Here is a 15,596-nt window from a genome sequence, read left to right on the forward strand (position 1 = left end):
TTAGGATTTTTAAGTGCTAAACTCAATGTTGTTTATCTGAGAATTACGATTTTACTCAACTTACCTTTCTCATGTGCTGATATCCTGATATTGACTGTACATACATATGTACGTTGCTTGCTACATTGTGACACTTTGAACTAATTTTTCAGAAAAAAATTCGATTTATTTGAACTATGTACTGTCGCGAGCAAAAAATTCTGGTCGTCAATGTCATTTCAAAATTTGGTTAGATTGTCACAAATTAAAAAATTTTCCCTGCCTCATTACGCCCATGTCAACAAAGTGTCAAAAAAATGAGAAAAAAATGACAACTAATGTCCTACAACATGATGATAGGTTATGATATTTACGACTGTTTTACAATGGAGCATTTTGTGTTTTGTCAAAGCATGATTTTGACGCCCAGTTTTTTTTTGCTCGCGACAGTACTCTGTATTCTTACAAAATTGTTTCAGAAACCGAGGCACCTGTTAAGCCAGTTTACATGAAAAGAGTCTGTGATATTTTTGAAAATTTCTCAAAAAAGTGTGAAAGACAAATAAAATTATGCAATGACTTCTATGTTTTATTGTGTTTTCCTTTTTTCTCGAAATTAATAGGAGTTCAATAATAAATTGAACAAAATTTTCATAACGTTTGACAAATGTGCATGTTATGAAAATAACTTCCCTAATGTTAATGACACACCATTTCGAAAAATACACATTTTGGATGGGCTAAATAATTAATATTAACTACATATTATGTTAAGTAATTCAGTTCGTAAAATACGGAAACTGGATATAAAGACTGGTTTTAAATTTAATAGGACAAAAAAAAATCTGACAGATGATCATTTTCGAAAAGCACGTGTTCTTGTGACACCTACGCAAATTCAAATTGAACACTTGTCCATGTACATACAAATGCACAATGTGCAATAAAAGATGGGAAATTTTTATCACGAAAAAAAAAAACAACAAACATACTTAAATGAACTATCTGTTCTTGTATCAGCGCGCTAATGATTGCGATAGTGTAATATGCAAATTACACTTCTTAAACATACGAACTCCATTGTTTCTTTTTTCTTGGGTATAGAAAACCAGTTAAGAGTTTTCAGACCTTGGCAACGTGCGCCAAGTCAAAGACCTTTTTATTTAAATCTTTCCACGTTATCGCCTGCGTACTGTCTGGCGAATATCGCGATTAGTGTATATTAAACTTTAGATATTACGATGGCGATCAAATACACGATTATTCGTTGTTCAATTGCCATGCAGGATAATCACAAAATTTAACGTGTTTGAGAAATAAACACCTGTTATTCTTATCGCGCGTATTCAATTTCAAAGTGGTCAAATTGTAAACAGAAGTGTGATCAGTATTAAATATCAATATGGTTGCTCTTTATTCGGTTTTGATGTTCGAGCACTTATTTTAAGCGTTTTCAAAATTACTGTTTCAAAATTTCCTATTTTGTGATAAAAGAAAATTCCCTAATTTAGTTAGTTTTGTTTGCATCGATAAGTTTTGTTGGTAGTATGTGTTTGATCGCCTGTGTTGCTCAACGCGAGCGTGATGAGCGCAGCACCACCATTGTTTATTTATTATGACATATTTTGTGTAAAGAATGATTCTAAACGTTGTTGTGATCATAAGTTAGATTAAATAGTGCCTAGAAATGAGTCATATGTCACCGTTTCGCCTAAATGTTCAAAACATTGCATCCGAACTTTCAACTTCCAGTTCAAACCCAAAAAAACGAAGAAAAAACGTGCAAACACCAATACAAATATCCCCAAATGTCCAGGATTTGTTGCCACCTCCATTATCGGGATACGGTGACACTATTGTGGCCTCAAATCCCTTCGATGATTGCCCAAACACTGTGAATTCGATTAGTGTCAGGAATAATGCTTCAATGGGCATGGGCCCAAATATGTCCATGGGTGTCAATAATATGAACATGTGTAGACCCATGGGTGAGTTCATTGAGAAATTTTAATATGTACTAATTACAAATGATGGAGAATGATCATAAATGTAGTGCAATTTTACGTTCAAGGGCCTGCTATGGGAATGGCATCCCCCTTAATGCATAGCCCAAATTCACATCCAAATCCCCATATGATGAACAATCCAATGATGATGAATGGTCCCAGGATGAATGGTCCAATGGGTAATCATATGGGACCTCACATGATCCACAGTCCAAATGGTCCTATGCACTCAATAACAGGCCCAATGCATAGTCCCATTAATAACATGGGCCCTGGGATGCAAGGCCCAATGACTGGAAATGGACAAATGAGTGGAAACATGGCAGGACCTGGGCCTATTAATGGGCCTATGAATAATGGACCTCAAATGAACGGTCCTATGTCTGCTGGAATGAATATGAACAGTCCAAATGGACAAATAGGTATAATTTTTACCTAAATTATTTCTTGCAGTCAATAACTTAATTGTTGTTCAACTAGGCCCTCCTCACAATAATAATTTTATGATTTCCCCCATGAACAACATGTATTCAAAACCCATGCCAGTGAGTGCTGGCAAAGTATATCCAGCAGATCAACCAATGGTAATTTTTGTGTAAAGTAAAGATTTCAAATTTTAAAACTATATTTTTTAGGTATTTAATTCGCAAAATCCAAATGCGCCTCCTATTTACCCTTGTGGGGTGTGCCATAAGGAAGTTCATGATAATGATCAAGCAATTTTGTGTGAAAGTGGCTGCAATTTCTGGTTTCACAGGTGAACATTGATTCAAATTGTTATGCTATTGCACACCAGATGTCGTATAGTCGCTTATTAATTAATTCAAAATCATAAAAATATCAATGGGAATAAAGAATCTAAAATCTCGGCTACCGATTATTACTAGAGAGGTGGTCAGAGTGCGTTCCTTAATCAGTTCGTGCAGCGCCATCTGGCGTTGACAAGTATTATCTTTGTGTTCACAAAATGTAGGTAAAACAACGGAGACGATAACTGTTACGCTCATTAACTTCTTGCAAATAAAAATTTGAATTTTGAGAAACATAAAAACGGCGATTATAAATTAACATTTTTTTTATGTTTTAGAGGTTGCACCGGTTTGACAGAAGCGGCTTTTCAATTATTGACAGCAGAAGTATATGCCGAATGGGTATGTGATAAATGTCTATCATCAAAAAATATACCATTAGTAAAATTTAAACCATAGTTGTAAACTAAAATATACCAATAATGAGACATGTTACTTAATAACTGTTATTGGATAACATGATAAGACTGAAGACCTTAAAACAAGTCACATCATTCGTTCTAAGATAATTCATTGAAGGTAGAATCTCATTGTATTTTAATATAATGTACATATCTTAGAACGCGTTTTTTATAAATAAATGTATAAAGCCTTCTAGTAAGCAAGCAAGCCTATTTGTAGTTTTAGAGTGTAATTTGAAATGTGTAATTACATTAATATAAGGGTACCTAATTGTATGTATCATATACATAAAATTTGTTGTAACAGACTACACAACGTATTATCTTTGATTAATATCCTTATGACTGTATATAAGATGCTGTTAATAATTATGTTTAATTTAACTGAAAAAATATATGAGTAAAAATTTAAACAAACGTGATGTGGTTTGAATATCAGTGTCGATTGTTCGTAGATTGAAAGTCAGAAAATTCGAAATTCACATTTAAAAATGTATATTTCTATCAGATTTTTGAAGTGATACTGAATGAAAAGAAATTAAAGTGTAAAGTGGAGTTATCTTTGTCAGAGGCAGGCCTGGACCAGTAGCGTTGTAACATTGTAGGTGTTATTAATTTGTAATTAATGACAGAAAAATATACCACAACCACATGCAAAGTTAACGATATACAGTTCAAACACACTACGAAAGCGCGCAACGCCCAACTTTGTAACAGTTGACAGAACCAAACTGCAACACGCAGTACGGCGTGCGCACATAGATACTAGATACGCCACTGATAGATAAACATTTACATTTCCTATTTTCAACTTGGCTAATCCAAGTAGAGATGTCGTGGGAATATATTTTAACAGATAACAGATAGAACTTGCCAATCTAAGTAACTGTCTTTTATTACAATTTTTCGAAAACGCCGTCCTTTAAATAGGAGATAATATTTAAAATAGATTTGGTATGATGACCGATTCCCATGTACACATTGACTTCAAACATGCCTCGTAGAAACACTATCGGAAAACGATGGTATAATAAGATCCAACATTGAAACTTGCTGCAGGCTGTCAGTACTGGTGACCCTTGATCCTAGTGTGATTAAAAGAAGGTGACGTGAATGACCGAAAAATACACTCGTTTGTAATAAAATGAAGTGGCGGCCTTCGTTATCAACGCAGGCTTGAATTCGCCGCATCGTCGAAGTGTATTAATTTGTGTATCATCTGGTATCACACATTAACTTCTTCATGTGGACCCACCAAAAAGAATTGGTCGTGAAGCGTCCTTCATACGATAAACGTATGCAAAGCGCTGATCTCCGATATTTAGTTCTACAACAACTAAAACTTTTGGCTTTATCTCAAGGAGTTCAGAGATCGAAACTCTGACGGCACGATCATTATTATGTGGGTTATTTTGCCCAAAATCTCGTAAATGTTGCACAGTTGCAATAAAAGTAAGGAAATATGGAAAATGACCTCCAGGGATCCTATCACTGTAGGTAGGTACAAATATCGGCCGTGTGATGCATTTTGAAACCCATGCAAAATCGTCAGCTCTGTTAATTCAAAATTGCTATTAGGTATTTATCACTTTAATGAAAAAATTAAATTAAATTACTACAGGCAGATGCTTATTTTTTGCCACAAAAAACTGGACATTTGTGTGCGAAATCAATTTATTTTTACTGATTTTTTTGGTAGGTATTGCAACTTGCATGTCGAACGATTCGATAAAATGAATGGAAGAAAATGCTAAAAACAATATGAATAATTGGTATAAAGAAAAGTTACTCTAAGGGTGCCATTATGTTGGAGCTGCGATGAGCGATAAGAGCGAAGTCCCATTGTTTACAAATGGCAGTTCGCTATTATCGCAGCTCCAACATAATCGTACCCTAATCGATGAGTTCTACTGCTGAGAATTAATTCTTGCAATACTATACAGGGTTATTCACGAGAGGGGTAGGTACTTCTGAATTTTTATTTTGCCGCAACCAACAATACCAATGGTAGTTCTCCCAGAGCTGCAGCGATTTTATGGCAGGGCAATAGTAATTATTACGCCTCTTGAGATGCCGATAAGCGACATAAACAGACCCCTGCAGTCATCATTTTCGTTCTATGCCTGTCAGTTTACAGGGTAGTACTTGGACGAATTTACGATTAGGGGTTGTACTTGCGGTTTAAACCTATTGTCGGTGTTGTTAATGTTTATACAATGGTACCTTGCCATAAAATCGCTGCAGCTCTGGGAGAACTATAAATCAATGTGTTATTTCTTTTAAATTAGAAATCGAAGTAAGTTGGATAGATTGTCAGAAATGTTAGATTGGCAGACAATGTAATAAGTGAAAGATATTAAAAATTGTCAAATTGACAGGAGCATAAAATAACCACAAAGTAACCAACAATAAATAAACGTGCCGCTTTTGTTTTTTTTTTCTGTTTCTGTCGTTTCTACAGAGAGAAAGCGAGGAAGGAAATCGTGACGTCACCTCAAAAGGGTAAAAAATTGGACTTCTGTCTCTATTGTTCATTTATGAGGTCCAGACTAGAATATGGTTGCATTATTTGATCTCCAGGCTTTAACACTCACTGCTTTTAAGTTTAAAAAATACAAAAAACATTTCGAAAGTTCCTGGATTTTAAATCGTTTGGTCTTTATTCTGAGAGAGGTTTTTGTCAGAGGGATTTTTTTGTCAAATTTCTCTGTTCAGAGTTTAGAACCGAGGTGTCCATTTCTTTTACCGCTGTTTTCTGTTTTTAAACTTGTGGGCGGTATGATCGATTGCAATGTTTTATTAAGAAAACTGTCTTTTCTGGTGTCTTGACCCAATGCAAGCGATCCACAATATTTTTAAATCACCCTATTAAATGACTTATCTGTGGGGGTATAAGTAAAATATGTTTATTTTTCCTTAAGTACCTAATATTTTAATTTCTTTATTTGTATATTTCATTTATCTCTTGACTCTTGTTCTTAATAAACTTGTAATATAGGTACCTAACTACCTACTTACTTTTACAAAATAATTAATCTTAATTTAGATTTGTAATTTCTGCATTAACTAATACATAAATTAATTATTCAATGAAAAAAATCAATCCATCATTTATGACAGATATTCATTTTCTCAACAGATCTAAAATCAACGGTGAGTGGTGTTTGTCACTCAATAATCGTTGAATGATAAATGTAAGATATGCTGGACATGTGTTTTGTTGTGTTCGTAGAATTTTTCAAAGCAGTCGTGATTAAATTTTTATCGGACACCTGATATTTTAATTGTAACACCGTCTGACAAATAATATTTTTTGGACAATCATTTGCAAAATAGAGACAAAAATTTAAAGCGAATTGTAACGATTGATCGTGTTTTTTGCTTCTTTTATCAATTCAAATTAGATTTAAAATGTGGATGACTTACATGACATAATATAAAGATATAGACACGCCATTTTCTAAAAAACTAGGCCTCAAAGTCAATTTTAAGGCTGTATAAATTATTATTATTATCAAAAATGATATTTATGACATTCCTGATTAGTCCGACCTATTTTTGATAAATTCGCAAAAATTGCAGAGCACAAACGTGTTGAAGACTCCCAGTAATAAATGACGGCCGACAGCAATGAGCTGTCCATACCCCCTCATAAAGGTAAAGAGCGATCAAATTAATTTGTACATAATCGAATAATCCATGAACCCGAAATCGTATGTCGTTACTTGAACTCCACGGTCCAATAAACACAGCTTGAGACACAGGGTAGATCTCGACGGATTCAAATCCATGGATGACTCGATTACAAATTTGATCGCTCGATATCCAGGACCTTCACACTAGTCCACGGATTACTAATCTAGTCATAAACGATCTTTGAACGGCAAAGGGCGCTCGTCTTAAGTATGTTTGGTTGCCTATTTTCACATTTATTTTTCTGTAAATATCAAAAAAACTACGACAGTAATAAAAAAAAAGAAAATGTCACTGGCATCCGTATTTTAATTATTATCTATCAAATGAGTGTTTACTTACCTCGAAAAAACGTTCCACTGCAAAAAAATCAGAAAAAAATGATTTTGGGTTTTTATTTAATTACAAATTAATTAGATATTATACTTTTTTTCTAAATAAAATGTCAGCGATCTTCCTTTAGGTGCCTACTACTAACCAACCAAAAGACAAGCATTGCTCCAAAGTACGTGGCCGTATTTAATACAAGGATTTCATTTCTATGCTTCTGCAAGAATCATTGTTCTCCGGCAGTTTTTTTTTTTCAATTTTTTCGAAACTAACGGTTATATAAACTTTCTTCTGTTTAAAAAAGCGCCCTGAAGACAGGAATCCAACGGTGTAAGATTCATCGCCGTATGATGCATGTGATAAGGGAGCCATTACAGCGTTTTTTAATGAAAAAAAGGAGGGGAGTTACGTGACTTAAAAAAATGTTTTGTCGGGAATTCGAATTGAATCCGAGCTAATTTAATATAGACGAATTTTATTCAAGAATACTGAAATTCCGCCTACAGACGCCATTTTGTTGACTAGGAATCAAGAAAAGAGGGCCTCAAAATTAACTTTAAAGTCATTTTACTTAACAATTAGGTATAGGTCCTAGGCTGGACTAATTTACAGAAAATTAATCACAAGAACGATAGGATTCGAACGGTACAAGAATCATTGCCGTATCTTTATGCAATAAAGGAAATGGATTTGTACGGGTCCAAAATTCGAAAAATTTTGAATCACCAAGCTAAAAGTAGCTCACGTGGCATAATTCGGCGAAAAGATTCCACTGAAGCAAGAATCATAGCTCTACGGCTGCTTGAAAAAAAAGTTAATAATTGCGAAAAAATATTTTTTTATTTTTGCGACTTTCTCGAAAATTAAAAGAACAAAGTACAATGTTTTCGGGCTCAAAAGAAGCCTCCTGAAGAGAAGACTCGAACGGTGCAAGATTTATCTCAATATGTTGCTTTATAAGGGAGCTATGACCGTTTAAATATTTTCTTAGATATAAAAAAGAGCTAAATCGAGGATTTAATATATTGGACGACTTAAATTAAAAAATAGGAAAGTTCCGCCTCCAGACGCAATTTTCTGGACGGGGCCTAAAATATTTAGGTACCTTTATGGTTAAAGGTTATACACACTAGGTACTTACTTACTTAGCCTTCTTAGGTTTCGACTATTTTGCGTAAAATTCACCCGAAAAATGAAAGGAATAAATATAATGATCTAAGAATCATTCGCGCATCTCTGATCTAAGTAAAATCGTGTGTAAACCCGAACTGACCGGGACATTTCTAGAATTAAACAATTTCTCAGCATCTCCAGTGAGAATGAGTCCGAACTAAAAGTATGTAGTCTACATGATCGAATTGGATGAAAACACTTCGCAGAAGCAAGAATCATTGCTCTGTGGTTAATTCGAAAAAAGCAATGTTCAGAAAAAAACTTTTCCGTTTTTTTCAAATTTCTCAAGAACTAAAACGGTGAGGTCAATATTTTTTCGGTTCAAAAGGAGTGCGTTGCCCTGCTCTTACCGGGCCTAGTGATCAATGAAATAGGGGCATGAGCCTTTGAACTCATCGCACGTCGTATGTATTACACGCTACAGAACATTGTCCTTCTAGTCAATATGAAGGTAAATAGGTACTTGTAATCAGTTATGTTTCCACAGAAAAAAATATACGTTGTCGGAATCAATGAGTCAAGACCTTTCGATGTTTGTATCGCACATATCAGTTTTATTCAAACGATTAATTACATACTTTTATTACTACACATTACTACTTAAGTAAAATAGGAACAATAAAAAATCACTAGTTACTAATGCAATCTAAAAGTCGTCTTACTAATGTAATGCGATTAATTTGTGTATTATAGTACTTATATCAAAAAAGTAAATAATTCGCATTTTACTTCATGTCTATCAAAATTTCAAAATGGACAGAACCTTGTCGATCGTATTTTCCTCCTTTGTAAAAAATATTCTTGGCCCAAGCACGACATTCGATATTGATGATGATGTTCGGTTTAGGGTTTAAAATTTCGACCGCTACAAGAGGACTTAAATAATTCTCGATATTTAGGTAAGGATAGTAATATCCTGGAAACCCTCTACCGGGGTAGTAGTTAAATCCGTCAGTATTTTCCTTATCTACTGGGTCCTCCCCATTGCAACTGACCCAAATCTGATTCCGTTGACTTTTGGGCAGTTTCTTCATAGCTTCGACTAAATCGCGAGGCATTCCACTAATCGGTTTCGTGTAAAACTTCGGCACCCACCCGAATATCTTGTTCAATTTTATGAAGACGCAAGGCGAAGAGCTGTTGTAACCGTACTGGTTTTCCGCAGAGCACCGCCCGAACTGCGTTACGTCAATCAGACACACCGAATTCGGTTTGAGCTTGGTTTTGAAACCGCACTTTTGGAAGTTTTTCCGATTTTGTATTTCCCGATACGGCTCCAAAAATTCGTCGACAAGTTTAACCCATTTTTCCGACGTCGACGACTTGTTCCGATTATACCAGATCAAAGCACCTTCTTCGAAAGAGATGGGTCTGAAGCCCAGACCGGGATTGGTCCCGATTAAACTTTCGTTCAGTTTCCACTTCGGTTCCCGCAGGTTTATGTTGCGTAAAAGGACATGCATGCCGGTTGCGAAAATACCAGCCAAGACGGCGTAGAATATGGCGTAGAAGATTCCAAGACGACCCCAACTCGCTGAAGTTCTTCCCAAAATTTGTTTAGTGTCGGGGTTGTAAATCGCTCTCTTGATTTTTTGTCGTGTGGTCAAGTGGAGCACACGCGGGGGTAGTGGCGCTCGTAGAGGTGTTTCTACAAACGAATTCTCCACTTCGATGTAGTCTTCGTTTTCCATTTTGGAGAAACCAAAACTCACAAAATATTCGAAGCAGTTACGATGCACAAATGATGAACTATAGAGTGAGCTAAGCAAGAAATGAACACCTGAAAGTGTGAGAATGATTCCACAGTGCAATATCGCTGTTGTTTCTTGGAGCCTTATCGTGAAATAAATCTTGATGAGCCATCACTCCACAATTTAATTCAGCGTCTAACAGTCGAATGCAAAAGTCAGTCGTTATTTTCGAAAATAAATCTTATCATAATATCTTACACAGAGAGAGAGATCCTAAATATTCGATTAATTGAATAGTTAAATTAGACGTCAAGGAAAAAATCCAACTCTTATACGCCACAATATTTTAATTACTGTTTGCACAATACATCGTACCTGTTTTACATATCAAAAAATTAGTTAAGCCGAATACGTCGTCTGATTTGATAATTTCCAAACTGTGCCATCTTTTTCTTGTGGACCTTGTGATGCTTGGCGAGATGATCCGACCTGGCGAAAGCTCGTTCGCATAATTCACACTTGTAAGGTTTGATACCTAGATGAGACCTCTTGTGTCTGGCCAGTTCATCCGATCTTGAGAATTTCCACGTGCAGTTTTCCCAATTGCACACGAAAGGCTTCTCTCCTGAATGGCGCTTCAAGTGTGCCTTCAGGTGCGATGACTTCGAATAAACTTTATCACAGTTGGTAACCGAACACGGAAAATATTTGTCGTCTTCGACTCTTTTGTTGGCGTAGTCGTGGGGCAAAAGGGCGTGATAGCTTCTCTTGTGTTTGTTGCAATGAGTCAAATCGTCGTTTTTCGTTTTTTCGACTCTTGTGGAACGTTCGTAAAGGAGAGATCTTCTCTTGATGTTTTTCTCGTCGGTGATGTGCGGAAACATGTTCAGAATTTCCAACGTTTCGGTGGGTTGTAGATTTATTCCTACGATTTCAGTTCCTTGGATGCCTTCTGTAATGACATTGTCGAAGCAGTTGTCGTTCAGGAGTTCTTTATAAGCGATACTGTCGACGGTTTCTATCATCCACGAATCGAGATTTTCGATTAAATTTGTGTTACTGTTGTTGCTGCTGCTGGTATTGTCTTCATTGCTAGTACACGACAAACTCAAGTCTACACCTAATACTGAATAACAACTGTCAAGATTATTACAATTGTCGGACAAAGTATTAGGAATTAAATTGTCTCGGAAGAAATTGTCGAGTTGTTCATCCAAATCGCTCAAACAGATGTTATTAGAATCGTTGTTATCGTATTGTCCTTCAGCAAAATTGATATTTTTAAAAATCTCGCTGTCCGTATTAAGTAAACTCGAACTGATTATATTGTCCGTGGAGTCAGATGCCACATTCATTATTGGATCTTCAGAACCGTTGCTTTTGCTTATATTTAAGCAACTGTAGTAAGAAAGTAAAATATCCTCAACCGGAGATGTGTCTCGTTGGAAATTTAAATCTTCTTTCATGTTGTAGTGTTTACCTACATAAGAAATAATATAAGTTAAAATTAAAGCTATGTATTAACATTTTGTAATGACTGAAAGCAATTCTCTTGCCCCACAAATGTAAATGTATGTATTTGTATATTTTTGAAAAAAAAATCATCCTGGCTCTACTACTTATTTGCAATATTTTAATTTTTGTAATAAAATATTCTGTATTATTTTGTACTCTCTCACTTCTTTAGAATCACATTAAGTAAGTGATAAATCTGCAAATACAAAAAATTGGTTTAAAACGTGAACATTTGTATTTGTCGGAAAGATAGTTTTGTTTCAAGGTCGTATATTATAATAAATAAGTGAAACAGTTTTGTTTTGATTAAAAAAATTATTTTTGGCTGATTTAAAAAAATCAAGTGACGTTCTTCATGAACCTTTTTACTTAACAAACAGGAAATAGTGTTATATTGGTGATCCTTAACTCTACAGCAGTCAAAAATTTCCTACTGTCTATTTTTGACTTACTTTGAAAAAATGAAGGTATTTAGTGCAGATATCAATACGAGCAGCGAGCGATCAAACCATTTGACACTTATTTTAGTGGAATCATTTTAAACGTTAACTGAACTTAATCACATATACTATGTGTTTGGAGGCGGCAAATTTATCACGTTTATCTACAGGAAGCACATTTTATGTCCAGACGCTTCTTTTGCGAGAAATACGACGCTTGAGTGATACCACTTTCGAACAAATAAATATTTGTAGAAAACAATACAAAAATTGTGATGGATGCTGTGCGAAAGACGAGAAAAAACGGACTTACGTAGTAGTTTCGGAAAACTGAGTTAAATAGAATCACAGTCGCACGTAATGAAAGTTTTCTGTGCAGAAGTTTGCGTCTGACTGACGCGTTATTTTGGCCATAATTATCCATTACCACTTAGAACATATGGTTTAATACACAAGAGGATTTTTAAAATTTGTTTCGGATGATGCTTATCAAAATAATATAATGGACATTTCATCACTTCTCTAATACAATAACAACACATTAGTTCGTGTCAACTATTGCCTAGTACAGTTTGTCTTTGATATAACATTTCGTCCCAAGAGAATTCGTCAGTGCAGAGAACGTTCAAGTCCCAATAGAATAACACAGGCAACACTTTTTTATTCAGAAAGTCGTATCCTTAAATTTAATCATTTGAAAAATATTCCGGTGCCGCTTAAAACTGTTGGAAAAACAAAAATCGCGCGTTCCCAGTTCTTCATCGGCGCATTTATTTTAATTTGGAACCGTCTGAATAAATCTGAACCAAGGCACTGGAAATTTTGAACACGTTCGCCGAGTATCTCTAATGGATCTAGAATGATGATTGACGTAATTATTCTGGCCAATACTGTCTCTCACGTTAAGTAGAGATAGAGCATAATTTCCTTTACCCAATGTGGACTGTATCGCGCTTGCACTCTATTATTATCCTAACCATTCGCACCTCTAAGTGACTCATAATAACATATCAATACGCTTGGAGTAATTAATCACATACCACCTTAGTAGGAATAAACATTAATAGACAGTGGCCAAGACAATGATCTTTTCAGCACAACGTATTGTCATTTCAATCCTTGTTTTGTCAAAATTTTAGAAAGAAGTCTTTCGTTTTTCAACAAGATGCATCTGCACTATTACTACAATAAAGTGGGGGACATCCGAAAATGCACATGGGCTGGCTAAACCACAAGAGATTTAGTAAAATGATGCATACAAGATTTGTGACTCTTAATTAGTTCTATAAAAAAGTTCAGGACAACACATGGCTATTCTCAATAGGTAACTGACAATAGCCATTTATTGTTATCAGTTACGAGAATAGAAAGAAATTTGTTTGTTTGTTTACATTAATCTCTTAAGTTATTGCACCGATTTAAAAACAAATTCATCCGTGGAAAGTTTACGCCTTTCAGAGTGACATGGCCTATTTTTTTTTTTAGTACCATCTCCCTATGATAATAGAGATTGATCGGGGGACCAAGTTAGGAACACCCGAAAATGCACAAACATTACGCTGATTCAATGGCACGAGATATCATAAAATGATGTACGGAAGATTTTAATTAGTAGGTATAGTTCTCCCAGAGCTGCAGCGGTTTTATGGCAGGGCAATAGTAATTATTACGCCTGTTGAGATGCCGATACGCGACATAAACAGACCCCTGTCAATCATCATTTTCGTTCTATACCTGTCAGTTTACAGGGTAGTACTTGGACGAATTTACGATTAGGGGTTGTACTTGCGGTTTAAACCTATTGTCGGTGTTGTTAACGTTTATACAATGGTACCCTGCCATAAAACCGCTGCAGCTCTGGGAGAACTATACCTACAGTTGCAGTCACGGAATTTCGTCAGTTATTTTAGTGTCAATTCGAAAAAATTTGTGTAGCCTAAGCTTTGTTGTCATTATGACAGACATTAAAAATTTTTGTTGAAGAAATTCTGTCACGCACAATAATACTCTCGTGTCAAAAATGGATTACTCCCTAGAATTCGAGCTTTTAGGGAAATGACATTTTTCATGTTGTGTGTAACTAGAATTTTCAAAAGTTATTTTGAATGCCTAAGGTTGGTTACTTTGAATTGAGAGATTAAATCCAAATAAATATGCCGCCAGTAACCAAAATTGATTGTGAAACGAAAAATCATCTATCACATAGTGAGAAATTAGTCATTTGCAACTGTTACAATTAATTTGCTGTCTTACATTTTTGGGATATCTTTTGTTTGTCACCAGAAACCACATAGTCTCCAACCTAACCAAATTTATGGCAACCTAGTAACGAATATCCCTAAATCCTAGGGAGTAATCCATTTTTGACACGAGAGTAATGATTGTCAAATTGACATCCATGTCAAAAATTCCAATGTAGGGTTAGAAATACCGGGTGTATTATGAAAAACCTTTGGTGCTATAACTTCCTTATTTTTTTATCCAATTTTAACAAATGATACGTCAAACAAAATCGTTTTAGAAACACTATAGATCGACATGCTATGATTTTTTTTAACATTATATTTTTTGACAGACCGCAGCTAACTTTGTTTTTTAAAGTTGCACTGTATATTTCTTTGTCTTTATTCTGATAGATGTTTATCTTCTGAATACACAAACATTAAAATAAAAAATCAAAAATTTGTTTTTAATAAAAAAAATAGAATTTCCAAAAATCAAGAAACCATAACTTTACTATAGCAAATGTTTGAAATTCTCTCTAAGGCACATTCGACACCTTCCACTGACGCCCATTGAGGCGTTTAATAAAAATTCTGGTGGTATTTGTTCACATACTGCTACGATTCTTTTTATTAAATCATCTCTGTTATCGGCCGGAGTCAAATAGACATTGTCTTGAATGTCCATAGCTGTCTTAGTCACTTTTCAAAATTAGAATGCACTTTTATTACTGTTTAATGTGACTACTTGATTAAAAAAAAATACATCATTTTTTGATTTCTTCTTTTTGTTTCTATGCATGAGCATAGTTGTTTACATTTTCATATTTAAAATAAAAATCTCTATAAAACTGAGCAAAAAAAGTTAATAGTGCCATTGGAAAAAAAAGTTGACTATCATTTGTCAAAAACAGAACTCAAGAACAAATATTGGACCAATTCAAATTGTAGCCCATTTAAAACGATTTTGTTTGACATATCATTTATTAAAATCGGATAAAAAATAAGGAAGTTATAGTACCAAAGGTTTTTCATAATACACCCGGTATATAAAACCTGGTTTACAGCTAACGTCAGTTGAATGACAACGAAGAGATACTTTTACAACACTGCCAATAAATATTGCAAAGGTTTCTAATGGTGAATCAAAATAAGTAATAATGTCTTACTGGGCATATTAATTTAGCCTTTTAGGAGGATAAATTATTGCCTGAATAGAAGAAAACTGTTTTTCACTTACCTGCGTACAGTCGCTTGCACTTTAAACTAAAAAATGATTGTGAAATTGTAAATAAATCTTTTTTGAAGGAAGTTTAAATTTGAGGAGGAAGGAGAAT

The 15,596-nt window shown here is 34.7% G+C and overlaps 3 protein-coding genes across 5 annotated transcripts; 1 reads left to right on the forward strand and 2 right to left on the reverse strand.

Moving 5' to 3' along the window:
- The first annotated feature begins 1,203 nt into the window (after positions 1-1,203).
- On the forward strand, positions 1,204-3,511 carry pygo (pygopus). Of its 2 annotated transcripts, none has more exons than XM_069060639.1 (5): positions 1,204-1,967; positions 2,033-2,407; positions 2,466-2,569; positions 2,621-2,742; positions 3,073-3,511. In XM_069060639.1, exons 1-5 carry the CDS (start codon positions 1,667-1,669, stop codon positions 3,191-3,193), a joined length of 1,023 nt encoding a protein of 340 aa, XP_068916740.1. In that variant the 5' UTR covers positions 1,204-1,666; the 3' UTR covers positions 3,194-3,511. The 2 variants fall into 2 exon arrangements, with proteins under 2 accessions (XP_068916740.1, XP_068916741.1); XM_069060640.1 differs by having other exon boundaries at positions 1,219-1,967; positions 2,051-2,407.
- Positions 3,512-8,916: 5,405 nt separating this feature from the next.
- LOC138139997 (sodium/potassium-transporting ATPase subunit beta-1-like) lies at positions 8,917-10,261 on the reverse strand. The gene has a single exon (XM_069060643.1). It carries the CDS (start codon positions 10,080-10,082, stop codon positions 9,117-9,119), a length of 966 nt encoding a protein of 321 aa, XP_068916744.1. The 5' UTR covers positions 10,083-10,261; the 3' UTR covers positions 8,917-9,116.
- Positions 10,262-10,411: 150 nt separating this feature from the next.
- Positions 10,412-13,460, reverse strand: LOC138139996 (Kruppel-like factor 1). Of its 2 annotated transcripts, none has more exons than XM_069060641.1 (2): positions 12,351-13,460; positions 10,412-11,562 (listed from the first exon to the last, which is right to left on the reverse strand). In XM_069060641.1, the coding sequence occupies exon 2, from the start codon at positions 11,546-11,548 to the stop codon at positions 10,478-10,480; it is 1,071 nt and encodes a 356-aa protein (XP_068916742.1). In that variant the 5' UTR covers positions 11,549-11,562; positions 12,351-13,460; the 3' UTR covers positions 10,412-10,477. The 2 variants fall into 2 exon arrangements, with proteins under 2 accessions (XP_068916742.1, XP_068916743.1); XM_069060642.1 differs by lacking the exon at positions 12,351-13,460 and adding an exon at positions 12,050-12,344.
- Between the last annotated feature and the right edge of the window lie 2,136 nt (positions 13,461-15,596).

Source organism: Tenebrio molitor, chromosome X (assembly GCF_963966145.1).
Source record: "Tenebrio molitor chromosome X, icTenMoli1.1, whole genome shotgun sequence".
Lineage (NCBI taxonomy): Eukaryota > Metazoa > Arthropoda > Insecta > Coleoptera > Tenebrionidae > Tenebrio > Tenebrio molitor.